At 53.0% G+C, this 14,362-nt stretch overlaps 1 protein-coding gene across 14 annotated transcripts in view; it reads right to left on the reverse strand.

Moving 5' to 3' along the window:
* Positions 1-14,362, reverse strand: part of TRAK1 (trafficking kinesin protein 1) — a 158,550-nt gene that overhangs the window by 28,078 nt on the left and 116,110 nt on the right. For 11 of the 14 annotated variants that reach the window (XM_049629937.1, XM_049629936.1, XM_049629941.1 and 8 more), the window contains 2 exons: positions 9,198-9,300; positions 3,492-6,238 (listed from right to left, as the gene is read on the reverse strand). In XM_049629937.1, coding sequence (XP_049485894.1) covers positions 5,440-6,238; positions 9,198-9,300 — 902 coding nt within the window. In that variant the 3' untranslated portion in view covers positions 3,492-5,439. Of the gene's footprint in view, positions 1-3,491; positions 6,239-8,112; positions 8,441-9,197; positions 9,301-14,362 lie in introns of those variants that run through there. The other 3 variants (XR_007457567.1, XR_007457566.1, XM_049629942.1) reach the window with 3 other exon arrangements.

Raw genomic sequence — 14,362 nt, forward strand, 5'->3', positions numbered from 1 at the left:
GTCTGCTTTCTTCCCCCTGTTGGACAGGCCCCCTAGGCATACCTGCCTCTGCTCCCAGGCACTGTTTGGGAGTGAGTCCCACATCTGTCTGGTGCCAGACACTTGGTGATCCCCTGGGGATCTCTCTGAGGAGACCCACTTGCTTCCATTTCTACTCTCATGTGGTCACTGTCCGAGGAAGGGCGAGGAGCTGCAGTGGTATTCTGGGATAGCTCCACTTTCTCTGTCCCCCACTGTGAAACTAGCTCTTCTATATTTAGATCTTCAGACTCCTCTGGGACTTCTCCCAAGACCCTAGAGTTGGCCCTCTAGGGTCAGGGAAGGTGAGGGACCCTCTTCAAAGCCCTCCTTCATGTACCAGCTCAAAAGAACCTGTTGGGTCATGGGGGTTGTGAGGAGACAATGGCAGTAAAAAAGGAAAACGGCTCAGTAGGTTTCATCCCGAATCTTTTGGTCTTAATGCAAACATATACTCAGTTTTTTCTGTCCTCATTTAAACCAAGAATTTGAGGTCTTTGTTCCTGGTCCCATCAACTGCCTCTTTGACAACATCCCCTTGGGCCATGGTGCCTTCCGGTTCAGCAACCTGGGCTGGGGGTAGGACTCAGGAAATACAGGAAGAAATTCAACACCGGACATGGAGGGAAAACCCAGCTGCCCCAGGATCCTCCTGCCATAGCCAGGAGACAGAAGAATGCATTTATGCTTATAGTTTACAAGACCTATGCTATTAGGGTGTTTCCCACCTTTTCAGGGTTTCTTGAATCTTTTTGAAATTTTTAGTGTTTATTTTTGAGAGAGCAAGAGAGTATGCCAGTGAGGGAGGGGCTGAGAGGGAGACAGAACCCGGAGCAAGCTCCAGGCTCTGAGCTGTCAGCACAGAGCCCGACGCGGGGCTTGAACTCCCGAACCGTGAGATCATGACCTGAGTCGAAGTTGGACGCTTAACCAACTGAGCCACCTAGGCGCCCCTTTTCCTCTTTTCTTTTTTTCTTTTAAATAAGCTCTATGCTTAACATGGGGCTCGAACTCACAACCCCGAGATCAAATGTCACATGCTGTACTGACCACTGAGCCAGCCAGGCATCCCTCTTTTAAAAACAAATTCTTATTTGCTTTTTCCAGAAACACAGGAAAATGACTTGTAGACACATGTCAAGCCCCTTTATCTTAATCCTTTAGCATCTCCTAAGAAATGGGACAAGTTTTTACACAGCTACAGTACAACTGAGTTCATGAAATACTGATTCAGTATTTTTAAATATACCCAATAGTCAAATTCCTCCGATCATCCCAATAGCTTTTATAGCAGGTGTTCTAGTTCAGAATCATGAGTGGCATTAGTTGTCTATATTCTCCTTTATTCTGATATAGTTCCTTGGTCTTTCATGACATTGACATTTTGAAAGGGAACAGGCACACGGTTTTATAAAATGTCCTGCAACTTGAGTTAGCCAATTTGTCGACCTCACGATTCAGGTTTTGCAATTTTGCCAGAGTTGCACAGAAGTGATGTGTGCTTCCCGGCACGTCACCTCAGGAGACACCTGATGGCAGTTTGTCACATTTGGGTAATGGTAAATTTAACGACTTGAAAGTGGTGCATGACAGGTTTCTCCACTGCAAAGGTACCTTTTCCCCCTTCGCAAATTAACACGCACTCTGTGGGAGAATATGTGCGTAATTCTTCTCTCGTTTTGGCATTCGTTGTTGTCGAGTTGAGTTAGTTTTATGGTTGCAAAATGGTGGTTTTTCTAACTCTACTGGCCCTTTATATCAGTTACCCTACTACTGTAAGGAAGGGCCTGGAAAAATGCATCCTAGGATCCTTTTCCCATTCCTCAACATCTTTTCCCTCTGCTTGGAATGCCCTCCTGCCACCCCACCCACACCCCGGGGCAAATCCTGCCCATCCTTGAAACCCAGATCCAGGGTCACCTTGTCTCAATGCCTTTCTTGCCCCAGCTAGGCAGATAAAGCCCTTCTTCTGCCTTTCCCCTTCAAGCAAGGTGGGTGCAGCTGTCTGGCCTCCTCGAGCCCCTTGAGACAGGGAGAGACTGGGCAGGCAAAGCTCCTTCCCAGGGCAAGACTCCCTACTAACTCAGCCTGGCCCTGCACAGTGGTTCTAGAACTTCAGCCCAGAATCACCCGGAGGGCTTGGTAAAATACAGACGACTGGGCCCTACACAAAGGGATTCTGATGTACTACCCGAGAAACTCACTGGCTTAACACGTTTGTTTGTCCCTCAGATCACATGCCAAATGCGGGTTGGCACGGAGTCTGGTCTACATGGTTCCTCAGCAACCCAGGATGATGGAGGCTGTACCAACAGGTGACACCATTTCGACCTGTGCTTCAGGGGAAGGGGAGGAGCATGGAAAATCGTGCATGGATTTCTCTCTGCTCCCAGCCCACAGGCCAGAACTAATCATGTGTCTTGTCCACGGCGGAGTGGCCAGGAAGCATGGGGGTCAGACGGACCATTTGGTGAGTGCCCTGGTTTCCCTGTCGCAGCTGGGCAGGCCACCTTTCCACTCCCCAGACACCCCAAATGCTTTCCAGCCTTTGTGCCGGCTGCTCTCTGCCCACAGGGTCTTGTGCCAGATCTCACACCGTTGAATCAAATGCCACCTTCCTGGAGAAGCCTTCCTTGATGGCCCAGTGTACACTGCCCTGTAATTCTCTGCATGGCCCTTATTATGCCATGTTTGAACTGTATGTTCACTCTACAGGGACAGAAGCTACTTAGGTCCCCGCTACCTAGAACAATGTCTCACACAGTAGATACTGAAGATAAATTTACTCAGCCAATTAACATTTATACCAATTAACATAATATACCAGAGGTATATTACTGTTCACATTTTACAGGTTGAAAAAAGCCCCAAAGGCCCTAAGGGGCTTGCCGAAGGTCATACCGTGACCGAATGGTAGCGTCTGATTTAAAATCCACGTTGCCACCACCCACGACTATGTTTGCCTGCATAATTTCACTGCTTACACATACTGAGGCAGCAGGTTCAGTCTTATCCTTTTTGTCCCAATTCTCTGATACCCCTCTGCAATCCTTGGTCTTTAGAAGTTTCTTGATTCTGTGGAGGGCAATTTGGTGACCTCTATCTAGGAATTTATCTCACAGATGGGCTCCCATATGTGGAAAATTACATATAGGCAAAGGTTTTTTTCATTATAGGGCTGTGATAGAAAAGGCGGGAATTAACTCCATGCCCAGCCCTAGGGTACTGGTCCACAGGAGTATGAACGTGTTCATTGTGGGTACCTCAACACGGTATAATGTAGGGAATGTAGGGAAGCTCTCGAGGTTCCAACTGGAAAGCTGTCTAAGGTGTAGTATTGTGTGAAAGGGTGGCTGTAACAGTACGGTCAGTATATGGCTTTCATTTACTCGTCCCAGAGAGCTGAACAGCTTTAGGTGTCCCATAAAGAGATCTCCTCGATGAAAAATGGAATACAAGTCAGAATCCGAGTGTGGTTTCCATCATTTGAACTTATTTTATTGATATTCATTAGAGAAGGAAATCGTATTGTGTTTCGATGCATTACAACACGCTCTTTTGGTAGTGGTTGCACAAGGTCGATCATGAACTACACTAAGTACTGCAACCTTCGAACTGCCGATTTTTTACACTGGTATTTCCTTTGTGGTGATGGGTGGCTCCTCTCTGAATACACAAAGTGGTCCATTCAATGCATGGTTTTCATACTCCTTTGTGGTTCTACCTACTGCTTTAAAATACATTCAAATAAAAAAAATCTCCTTGCAGTGAGTGCACGCATACAACCGAAACAACCCACACCTTCGTGTTCTGAGAATAAATACTCTAAAATCGGACGACTGACGTTTGCTCCTTTGAGACTTTCTCAAAGACGCTTCAGCAGGCGTGGGTTTCCACTCACTCAACTGGACACACTGGGGGAGGGGGCAGGGAACAGGGGACGGCAACGCGACAACTTCGTCTGCACGTGACGTTACCCTTCCGCAGACGGCTGGACCAAAGGACCACGGAACACTGAGGGACGGCGCAGTCCTCAGGTTAGAATAAATAAGTTACCTGCCGGGCCTGGAAGGCCACAGCCACGCCGGAACCGGAAAGGAGAGCGCAGGTTTAAAACGCAGCACGCACAAATAACTAAAAGGTCCGAACTTCGTCAGCGCCCCCAACAGGACCAGGCTCCCTCGTTCACGCACGGTTCTTCCCACGAGCACCTATCTTCTAGACCCAGGCCTTCGCGGGAGAGGGAGAAGATACCTTGCGGTAAGCGCTCGGGTCCGAGACGTGAGGGCCCTACGAAGACCACATCCGTGAAGACACGCGGGCCAGTCTCGGGCGTCCCAGGAAGGACTGGAACCAGCCGACTGCCACAGCCCCCTTTCTCCCGTGAGCTGGTTTCGTATTACGTACGGGTGGCTGGGGTTCCTTTTACTGCTGACGGCTTCCCCCCCCCCCCCCCCCCCCCCCCCCCCCCCCCGCTTTCCTTTTAATCGCGTTGTTAAACGTGTCTCGGGGCTGGGACACGGGGTCCCCAAGCCCCGCCGCTCTCTCAGCAGCGGTTTGGTATGAGGAAAACCGTACGGTGTCGGTGTCCTGGAACCACGGCACGCGGACTGTGACGCGCCACCTCGTACCATTACTTCCCTGCCTATAAAAACACAGACAACGGAACCTTCACGCAGGACACACGGGGGCTGCCGCAAGGGCCGACGGGAGCGTGGATACATTCTTCCAGGTCAGACCTCCGGCCTGACGAAGGATTACGGGACAGAGAAGGGCGACAGAGGTCGAAGGCATGGAAAGAAAAAGTCCCACCTCAAAAAAAAAAGAAGCGACTCTCCGTTGAAGCAGAGGAGTGAAGGTCTTGAGGAAGCCGGGCCGCCCCTGAAAGAAAGAACAGCCCTGCGCTCCCGAAAGCTACATCAGCTGCGTGGGGCCACCGACCCAGGCTCCTGCGGCGCTTCCGGGGCGAGCGAGGGGAGGCGCCCAGAGACACCGGCCGGCAGAGGCATGGTGCCCCGTGCCGGCTCGCGATGCACAGCGCTGGGAGCCACAGATTCACTGGTTTCCTATCCATGGGATAAGAACGACTAGGGGGTTTCAGTGCTTCTCAAAGGAGAGGAGGAGGAAGGGCCGCCCGCCTGCCCCTGTTCCCCGGCCGCACAAAGTCCCGGTGACAGCAGTGACAGCCAGGGCCCTTCCCGTGGGATGTGGAGGAAGGGCAGGGCGGATACAAGTCTCCAGGTCCTATGTACACACTGTACACAGTCTCCACTCTTCCCCCATTAGGCACGAGGTTGATTTGTCTAGCTCAAGAGGGGAGGGGGTGGAGGGGGAGAGAGGGAGAACGCGCAGTGCAGCGGGGGAGAGAGGGAGGCAGGAGCAAGACGGGTCTCCTCCAGGGGAAGGGCCCCCCTCCCGTCCTCACCGGAAGCTAGTTTGTTTGGGGAGCTTAGCACCCATCAAGATGCCCGAGGTGAGAGTCACGGGGGCTTTCATCTGCATGCTGGACCCCACCATGGTGGGGAAGCTGCGGTTCCGCCGGATGCCGCTGTTGAGCTGCAGCCCGCCGATGGCACTCGTGACCGTGGGGCATCCGAGAGGCAGGCCCTCGGGGACCAGGCCCCCGGGGACGAGGGCCTGGGCTGGGCCCGGGGGCCCACAGAGGAGAGGTCCCTGATCCTCAGTCAAGGTGGGGACGTGGGCTCGCCCTGAGTTCACCACTTTGGCCACGCCAAACCTCCTGACTTTGTCCACGAGGTTGAGGTTGGAGACGGACACGTCTGTCTGGCTCTCGCTGCTCCGGACGTTCTTCTTCTCCCTCACCTCCCTCAGGATGGAGCTGGCCGGCTTGGAAGCCAGGAAGTTGTCGTAGGGAGGGCTCGTGCACTTGAACTCAAAGGAGGGCGGGGAAGACGTGGGTGTCTGCAGAGGCGAGTTGGGTGGGGTGGAGGGGATCACCGCCATCCTGGGGGTGTAGGAGTGCAGGAGGGAGCCCCGGCCGGCCCTGTCCCAGCTCTGCGGGTCATATACGGCCGCGGAGATGCCCCGCTCCTTCAGCAGCCACACCAGCCCCAGAGACGTGCTCATGGTGGTCGTGGACTCGCGGGTGTTAGTGAAGGACTCGGCCAGGCTCAGTCTCCGTGGAGTGCATGGGGTGGCCACCGGCGTGGACTTCAAGTGGCTGGTGCCGCCACAAGCTGGAGTTGGAGCCGAGTTAAGGCTGATAAGAAAGGACAGGAGGTCATTCATCAGAAAATGCCCACGAGCCCCCACGAAAAGGTTCGTGGCCAGTCTCCTGCAGGAGTGCAGGGAGGACCCGCCCAGGCTCCCCAGATGCCTCTTTCTACGTCTGTTCCTCCCTCCCGCCCCTGGGGGCCTTGGATTCCCTTGCGTGGGGGCATGGTTTAAAGTTAACAAGCTGCACATGAGTCCCTTGTCTCAGCCCCGGAGGGTGGGGACAACTGTCCCCTTGGCAGGTGACAAAACTCAGTCTCAGAGGTTAGGTGGCTGATTCAGTGTCACGCTCAGCTACTGAGTGGAAGACCCAGGATTCGAGCCCAAGTCTGGGTGACCCCAAAGATGGGGGGTGGGGGAGCCCTTCAGCAGAGAGGCTTTCTTTCCCTACCCCATTACTCAAGTTCCGGTGTTCCTTCCTACTGACTACTCCCGAGGCAAGAAGTTAACCGGGACTCGGGATCTGAGAGCTTACCCCCAGGAATGGCCCCAGCAGGTGGAGAGCCCGTGGGTGAGGGGGAGACAGGCTGAGGGGTGTGCATCACAGCAGCATCACTCCCCGGCCTCCTGACTTCCACTATAGCGCCCTTCCCTGCACCGTGCTTCCCCCTTAGTCCTCCTCCCGTGGTTGCCGATTCCACCTCCGTGAGCGGAGTTATGGGGTCAGAGGCAGCCGTGTCACGTACTATCAGGCCTGCATCTATGGAGCTATCTAGAAAAAGGCTCACGGGAGGTGCGACACCTGTGTCACCAAAGGAAAGCAGCAAGATTTCTCCATCCACTTGTGTCATGCTGGCTGAGGACCCACTATGTTCCAGAAGCTGGAGTCCAACAGTAAAGGGAGTGAGGCCAGCGCAGTATAACAGGGGCTGCAGGGGGAAAGACATTGCTGTCTGCTTAAAAATCAGGAAAGACCCTCTCTTAACAGCTGGTCCAGGGATGGGGCCAGGCCACAAAGGCATGGAGGTCCTTCACAGTTGCCGGCTAAACTCCTAAGGGCAGGGCAGCACACCCCTCCTTAGAGTCTTAGGAGACCTGCCCTGGTACCTCCCCAGGGCCATGGCAGGGGCTGCAGGTACCCCTTGGAGCAGGCCAGCTGGGTGGGCCCCAGGAGCTGGGGGAACAGAGCCCTCTCTCCCCAGCCTGGCAGAAGGAAGGCCAGATACCTTGGGCAAGACACCAAGTAGGGGTATGGGCAGGGAGGGGCCTCGCTCTGGAGCAGGTCCCAGGAATGACCTGAGCAGGGGCCTTCTGCTGGGGGAGGGAGGGTTCACAAGCACGTCCGAGCTAAGGCATCGTTTGGCTGCACACTGGGGTGACCTTGCCGCTGGCTGGTCAGCTCAGGGTGAGAAACCCAGAACAGGCCCATCTTACGCAAGCTCAGGGGTCGGGATGCTGGTGGGTTGGGAGCACTCAGAGAAACACGAGATTAGAAGCCACAGCAGATTCCTAAGGTTAAGAAATGGATTCTCCAAAAAGCACAAGTGGAATTCTACAAAACTGGTCTACAAGCAGTAGGGGGCAAAAACGTGGGGGACTTAAAATCTTGTTTACAAGGCCATTCTGAGGAAGATCTCTCATTTGGTCTCAAGCTGCCATTCTTCCACACCCAGGCAAAAAGCCTTCTCTGGCTAGTGAACGCCCAGGTCTTTTCTGTCCCTGATGAGGCTCCGTGGACCCCGAGATGGGGACAGGAGTGCTGTTTTGAGTCCTACGGCTTAGACAGAAGATCACCAGGCACCAGCCTCTCCCGGGAGAAGCCCCAGAGCGTGGTAAAAAACCTAGAGCTCTTCCAACATCGGGCTACGGGTGGGGTCGCCGGCTTCTCCAGAGGCAGGAAGGGAGTCAGAGAAGACAAGCTCAGATGTAGATTCCCTTTCTGCTGAGAACTTCGGTTAGGCCCATATTAGTGCCGGCACTCGGCTCAACTGAGCATTTAGAGGGGTTAGGGGCATCCACTGTCAAGGCCACGTTAGCCAGGCACAACCACAGAGACACATCCACGCCTAAGTCCTGGGTTAGTGGCGGCCACGCGTGCACACACAGCTCCTTCCAGGTGGCCCTGCCGGGGGCAGGCACCGCTGGCGGTGTGCTCACCCCCTGCCTCGCCTGTGGGCTCATTCTCTGCCCTACATCTCCTCTCAGCTCGACGGGGCATAGGGCCGCTTCGTCATCCTCCTCACATGACCTGCGGAGAATTATTCATAGTTTAAGGTGTTCCCTGGGGCGGCGGCTCCCTCCGAGCTGGCCCTGCTCGCCTCCCTCCCTTCCTGCTTCACCTGCATTCGCCCCGGGATCTTGCTCGACTGCACCATACAGAAAAGGGCTGAGGGGGTCACCTCACCCCGTGGAGGGAGACCGTCTTCTCTTTCACTAGAAGCTGTGGAAGGCCTGAAACCAAGCCAAGCAGACCACCCCAGGCCATACAAGTCCTCCTGCCAGACAGTGTCAATCTCTATCGCTTCTGGAAGGCACCGAAGGAAAATGGGCCATGCTGGGCACACGGCTGGGTCTTCGAGTCTTATCCTTTCAGTCGTTACACTGTGGCTGTGGCACATGGTTCCTGCAGTCTATTCCAGAGGCACGCGGCCTCCACTCTGTGAAGGCACTCCATGCTCTACTGACAGACTTTGGGACAAAATCCCAACGGACGTGGCTTTACTGACTGTGGAAGCGTCAATTTCGGCTGGTTAGGGAGGGACGCGGCCAGCTAAAAAGGCACCTAGAGCCTGGGTCCACGTCTCTCTGTGCTGGATCTGAATCAAAAAGGGCCTCCACTCAAGAGGAAGATGGGACCCCAAACAGCAGGTGCTACGAGACGCCTCAGCTGGCCCAAGTTGGTTCTGAATGAGCCTCCCTACTTTGGCTTTTCTTGCCAGTAAGTCTTGCAGGAAGCGCCCCGACCTCACCCCGTCCTTACCCACCCCGGGGCCGGGGTCCCTTACCTTGGCGTGACCCGCGTGAGCTCATCTGAAGGATGCAGGATACGACATGTGGTGAAGGTGAAGGTGGAGTTGGTCTGTGACATGCACTTCCCAGGGTGGTGTGCTAAATTGGGGGAGGGGGGAACAGAACATATTCCTTGCATCCAAGTAAACCCATGAGAAAGTTAAAATCCCAGCACGGCCCTCAAGGGACAGAAGAAGCGATGAGCTACCTTGTTAACCGGATCTGGGCAAGGAAGGTGTAATCACATGTTCTGGATCGAAGGTGGTCTTTCAAAAATAACCACACTTTTGAGCACTGGTTTGCAGAGCATCAAATTGCAGCTTCCGACCCAATCCAGACAGGGTTCCCCATCAGCGTTCTTTGGCCAGTAGTGGATCCAGTTTGAAGAGCTAATGAGCCCTTGGGGGTAATCTGGTTTCCCTCCTCAGGGGTCAGAATCGGCTTCCTTCTTGTGGTGTTTCACACTTCTTTTTACTGGCAAACAGGTGCCAAGTTCTGCCAAGGAGAGGGGAGAGGCGTGGGGATGGGGAGGGGCCTTGCCACCAGAAATGGGGCAAGGCCCACATGGCTCCCTTTCCTGTGTACACGAAAAGGGGCTCGGGGGGGCTGGCTCCACTACTGTCTATGTGTGGTCCGCAGGGTGGGAGATGGGATGTCAGCTGCCCCAACAACAAGCTGGCAAGACTCCCAGAGCCCAGGGCTGTCTTTAGCTCCAGGATCAGGTGTGGTCTGACACACACCAGTGCGTGCGTCCCCCGTCCCCCGGGCCGCTTTCTTGCCGTCTCTAGGATGTCTGATTTCTAATGAAAGAGAAGTTGTCCTCAATGTATTTCCTTTTAAAGCGCTAAGGGGCTGTTGTTAAGGCAGCTGAAGACTATGACTTGGGGCAAAGTAAATCACAGAAGCATTAGGAACATGCATCAGAAAGCTGGCGAGTGGGAAGTAATGAGTGATCGAGTCTATGGGAGACATCATGATTGTAGAGGTCACCCTCGTTCATAACTCAAATGCAAAAAAAAAAAAAAAGGAAAAGGAAAAAAAAAAAGATGCTGCTCTGTATAGCATGCACGATGGCACAATGCGGTACTGGGACGACCCCCCGCCCTGCCCGTCCCGACACCCCTCTAGCAGCTCAGCCCCCAGAGACCTCTTGGGGGAGGGGGGACGCATTTGGTTCTCAGAGGCCATGAGCACTCCAAAGATTCAAAAGACCGCGAACTAGAATCTTCTAGCTCATTCTGGCAAGTTTTCCCTTGGGTTTGACAAAAAGGAAAACAAAACAGAAGAGATTGGTGCCCCAAACCTACAGATCCACACGCAGTTGACTGGGTCTTAAAAAACAAAAAAATAAATAAATAAAAGCAAAACAAAACAAAAAAAAGCCCAGAACCAGATGAAACAAAAACTGTCGGAGACAGGCAAACTGAAGGCAGGCAGGACAAGGCCAGAGCACAAAAACGGTGGCAGGGACTAGAGGCGCAACGTAAGACTGCTGTGCCCCGATTGTGATGGTCCGACTCATCTCTCTGGGTCGAGGCAGGCGCCCATGGCCCCTGGAGAGGCAGCCAGCACTCCGGCCACCAGAGCCAACTCTTAACCACGGGCAGCACCGGGCAGAGCAGGAAGGGGCAAAAACACACATGAAAACAGCCTTTATGAATCTTTCTCAACCGATAAATGTGACGGCTTAGGAACCGGGCAGGGTAACTGGAAAATCGCGGCCAACAAAACAAAAATGGAAGAAGCTATGAAGAAAAGGCAACCAAACAATCACGATTCTCTGGCCGCAATAAGATCTAGCAACAAAAGCAATAAAAAGCCTGAGAGAAGCATCCCAAATAACAGGCGTGAGGGGTTATTTGGGAGGGAGGGAGGGAGGAAAGAAAAACGCAGGAAGGAGAGGTAACGAAGAAGACACAACAGTGGAAAGAGAGATCACCTTATAAAAAAAAATCAAAACCAAGGCTGGCTTTAATTAGGAGTGGACCCCATTTAAACACAGGAGATTATCAAATCAAAAGGTCCCAAAGGTTCGCTCCTCTCCCCCCGCCACGTAGTGGATCTTCCCTTGCGACACGTGGTGCAAGATGGACATTTTAGACACACGGTGGCATCAGCAGAAGCAAAACCCATCTGACACAGATGGGTTTGGGGACAGGAAAAGGCTGCTAAAATTCAGAAGTCATCATTTCCCAGAAGCAACGGATAGGAAGATCAACAGGAAGGAATCAAAAGTGCCAAGCCAGAGGTTCGGCCCCTCCGAAATACCACTGGGACGCCTGGCCCCGCTCTCCGCGCGTCACCACTGCCTGCCGGGCTGCTGCAGCGTTTCCCTTCCTTGGGACACAACACAGAGACAGTGAGTCGCCCGAGGCCTCTGGTGCTCCCCACGGAGCAGCCACAGGCTGATTCCCAAAGGCCTGCCTGCGGGAGAGCAATTCCTCCAAGAAAGAGGCACAGGATGCCTTCTCGCCAGCAGGGGCAGGGGCTCAGGGGGAGGGCTCCCTCCTGGAGTCCCCTGGTCCCCACGGGACACCAGAGCCCTGCCTCAGCAGCTGTGTGTGCACCTCCTACTGCCCACCCGGGGCTTCCGAGGACAGGGTTGCTTGGATTTAAGACTCCGACTCCCTGCTTAAATCCTTTTCCTCTTCCTCAGTCTGGGCTGCAGGGCCTCACAGCCTTGCTCGGGGACAGCACCACGTGGGTTAGAGTATTCACACCGACAAGGGCTTCCCTCGAGCGTCCCCTAATCCCTCGTTATTCACATCTGTTCCTTCTCTGCCAGGTTCTGACACTGCTACAAAATCCTAATCTATCAAAGGGGACCTTTAAACTGAGTTAATCCTTGTTATTCAAGATTGTCTACACTGGTGAACTACACGCAGGGGGCCAGCGTACACATTCGTTTTTCTGCAAACATGCCTCGTGCAGGCACACCCCTTTGGCCAGCCGCAGGTCGGGGCACAGAAGGGCTTTCCGAGGGCAAGAGCTACCCTGCTCACTTGCTCTCTGATCCGTCCGTGCTGTGCTTTCTGCCTAGAGCAGGTGCACTGGGTAAACGGTCTGACGGGCTGTGCTCCTCTGGAGGGGAAAAGGGTGGTGAGGACTGACAGCAAAACTGGGCGCTCGGGATCTCGCCGCTGCAGCTAGTGATGGGGCCCATGGTCTCCGGTGAGCTGGGGCTTCCTCCCTGCGTGGCCTTGAGACAGCAGGGATTACGCAGACCTGGGTGATGGCTGCTCGGTGGACTGTTTGGGCCGCCCGGGGACGGGCAGGAAAGCCCACTGCTCTCCCCGTGGCCGCCTGCTCTAATTGTGAGGAGAGCAAAGGGTCACTCTGGCGGGGACATGAAGCGTGACCAAGACTCTGCCGGTCTCCCACCCGTATGATGTGATCTGTACACAGCGACCCGTGCATTTCAGTCAATCCGAGGGGTGCTGTCCTTCCCCCCATACTGCGGGCTGGTAATGTGCTGGGGAGAACAGGAACTTCCCCTCTAAGGGCCATCATGGCACCCAGTCCTTAAAACAGCCCTCACGTGAGCCCACACGGATGCCAAAAACTATACCTGCACCCGGAAGTTTCTAAGGAGTCACCAAAAACACACCAGGGCAAGGCTGTTTCAAAGGGGATTTCTGAGGACGGAGAAGCCTGGCCATGACACACACCGGAGATTTTCTTTCTTTTTGCTAACATGAATAGCTTAAAAATCAAAATTACAAACACATCTCCGGATCCTGGAAAAAGAGGACTCTGCCTTTGTGATGCACTGAAAGCTTCCGTATGCTCTTCCCCACTTTCCATGGGAAGAGGCCAAACCTACGTAAAGTGAACAAAATGCCTCCAATGTTTTCCTTTTCTTAATTTGAACACATAGCGTGTGAAGTTGCTGTCACACAGTTCGGATCTGCTTCGCAATTTCTATAAACTCATTAACCAACGCACACGCCCATGTTCTCTCTCCCACCTGCCCCTACAGTTCCAGTAACTGCCATCACGTCAACAGCGGTGCCCACGGGTTCTTCTCTATCCAAGAAAAACCAGACCCACAGAAAACAGAAACCATTGTCTATCCAGCTTAAAGGCATGGCTTGAGCTAAATCCTAAGAGCATCAGCACCTTTTCTTGGTTTTGCTTTGGTTTTGTTTTTACCTTTTTACTAGTTCCTAATGACTGTTACTTTTTGTTCAAGGAATAATCACATTTGGGGGAAGGGAAGGAGGCGGACATGTCTGCCTGTCAGCTGCTTGCCCATTAAAAAAAAAAAGAAAGAAAGAAAAGAAAGAAGGGGCAAAAAGCAATGCTTTCGAATTCTTCCTAAAAGACTTAAAATGTCAGGGCATAGGAAAATGCTTTAGAGACTTCTTTCTGTCACTTCTTTATATAACTCTGCCCATGATTTTTTCTGGGAAAAAAAGAAGTTTCATGAGTTCCTGTGGGAAAAGCTCCATAAATCTTTTGTGTGCCCTCTGTTTCATCATTAATATAAATACTGTGTCCAGGGTTCACGTGGCTCTAACAAGCGTTTTCCTCTGGAGGCTGGGGAATCAACAACAGTTTCTGACACGGCAGTGCATTTCCTCCCTTCTTAAAAAAAATAAAAGTGATTTTAAGCCAAACGGTGTTACAGGGTGGTATTTTTTAAGCCCTTAGCTCCGGGCTTAACATGGGCCCCCGAAGGCTGCCTCTTGAGCATTTCTTCAACATAGCCCCTCGTCTGTCCCTGCAGCTCAACAGAGACCTCCAAGCCCCTGTCGCAGACCTGGGTCTACAGGCACCAGGAGATTTCTATCACAGAGATTTTTAAGCCACACGAGATCTTTTTCTGGTTTCTGTACAACTTATTTTTGGATCCTGCAAAATTAAAATAATTAAAAGCCTGTTTTTTCCCATTGCGCCAGGCTATTCCCTGTTTCATCTAAGGAGTATGTGATTTGACCGATGAGCATTCTCACAGCATTTCATGCAGAGAGGGGCAGAAATTCCCACAAGTGGCCCTTAAAATACCCTCTGGAGAAAAAGGGATTTTTTTTAAAGAATTGTGGTTAAAATGTCGAAGGGGCAAAATGCAAAAGTCTCTTTGGATCCTCTGGGTTCTCACAAAGCTGGGCCCTAGACCTTGTCCTCTCGTCCTCCCTTCTGTGGTGGATGCCCTTGGGGG

Source organism: Panthera uncia, chromosome C2 (genome assembly GCF_023721935.1).
Source record: "Panthera uncia isolate 11264 chromosome C2, Puncia_PCG_1.0, whole genome shotgun sequence".
In the NCBI taxonomy this organism is placed as follows: domain Eukaryota; kingdom Metazoa; phylum Chordata; class Mammalia; order Carnivora; family Felidae; genus Panthera; species Panthera uncia.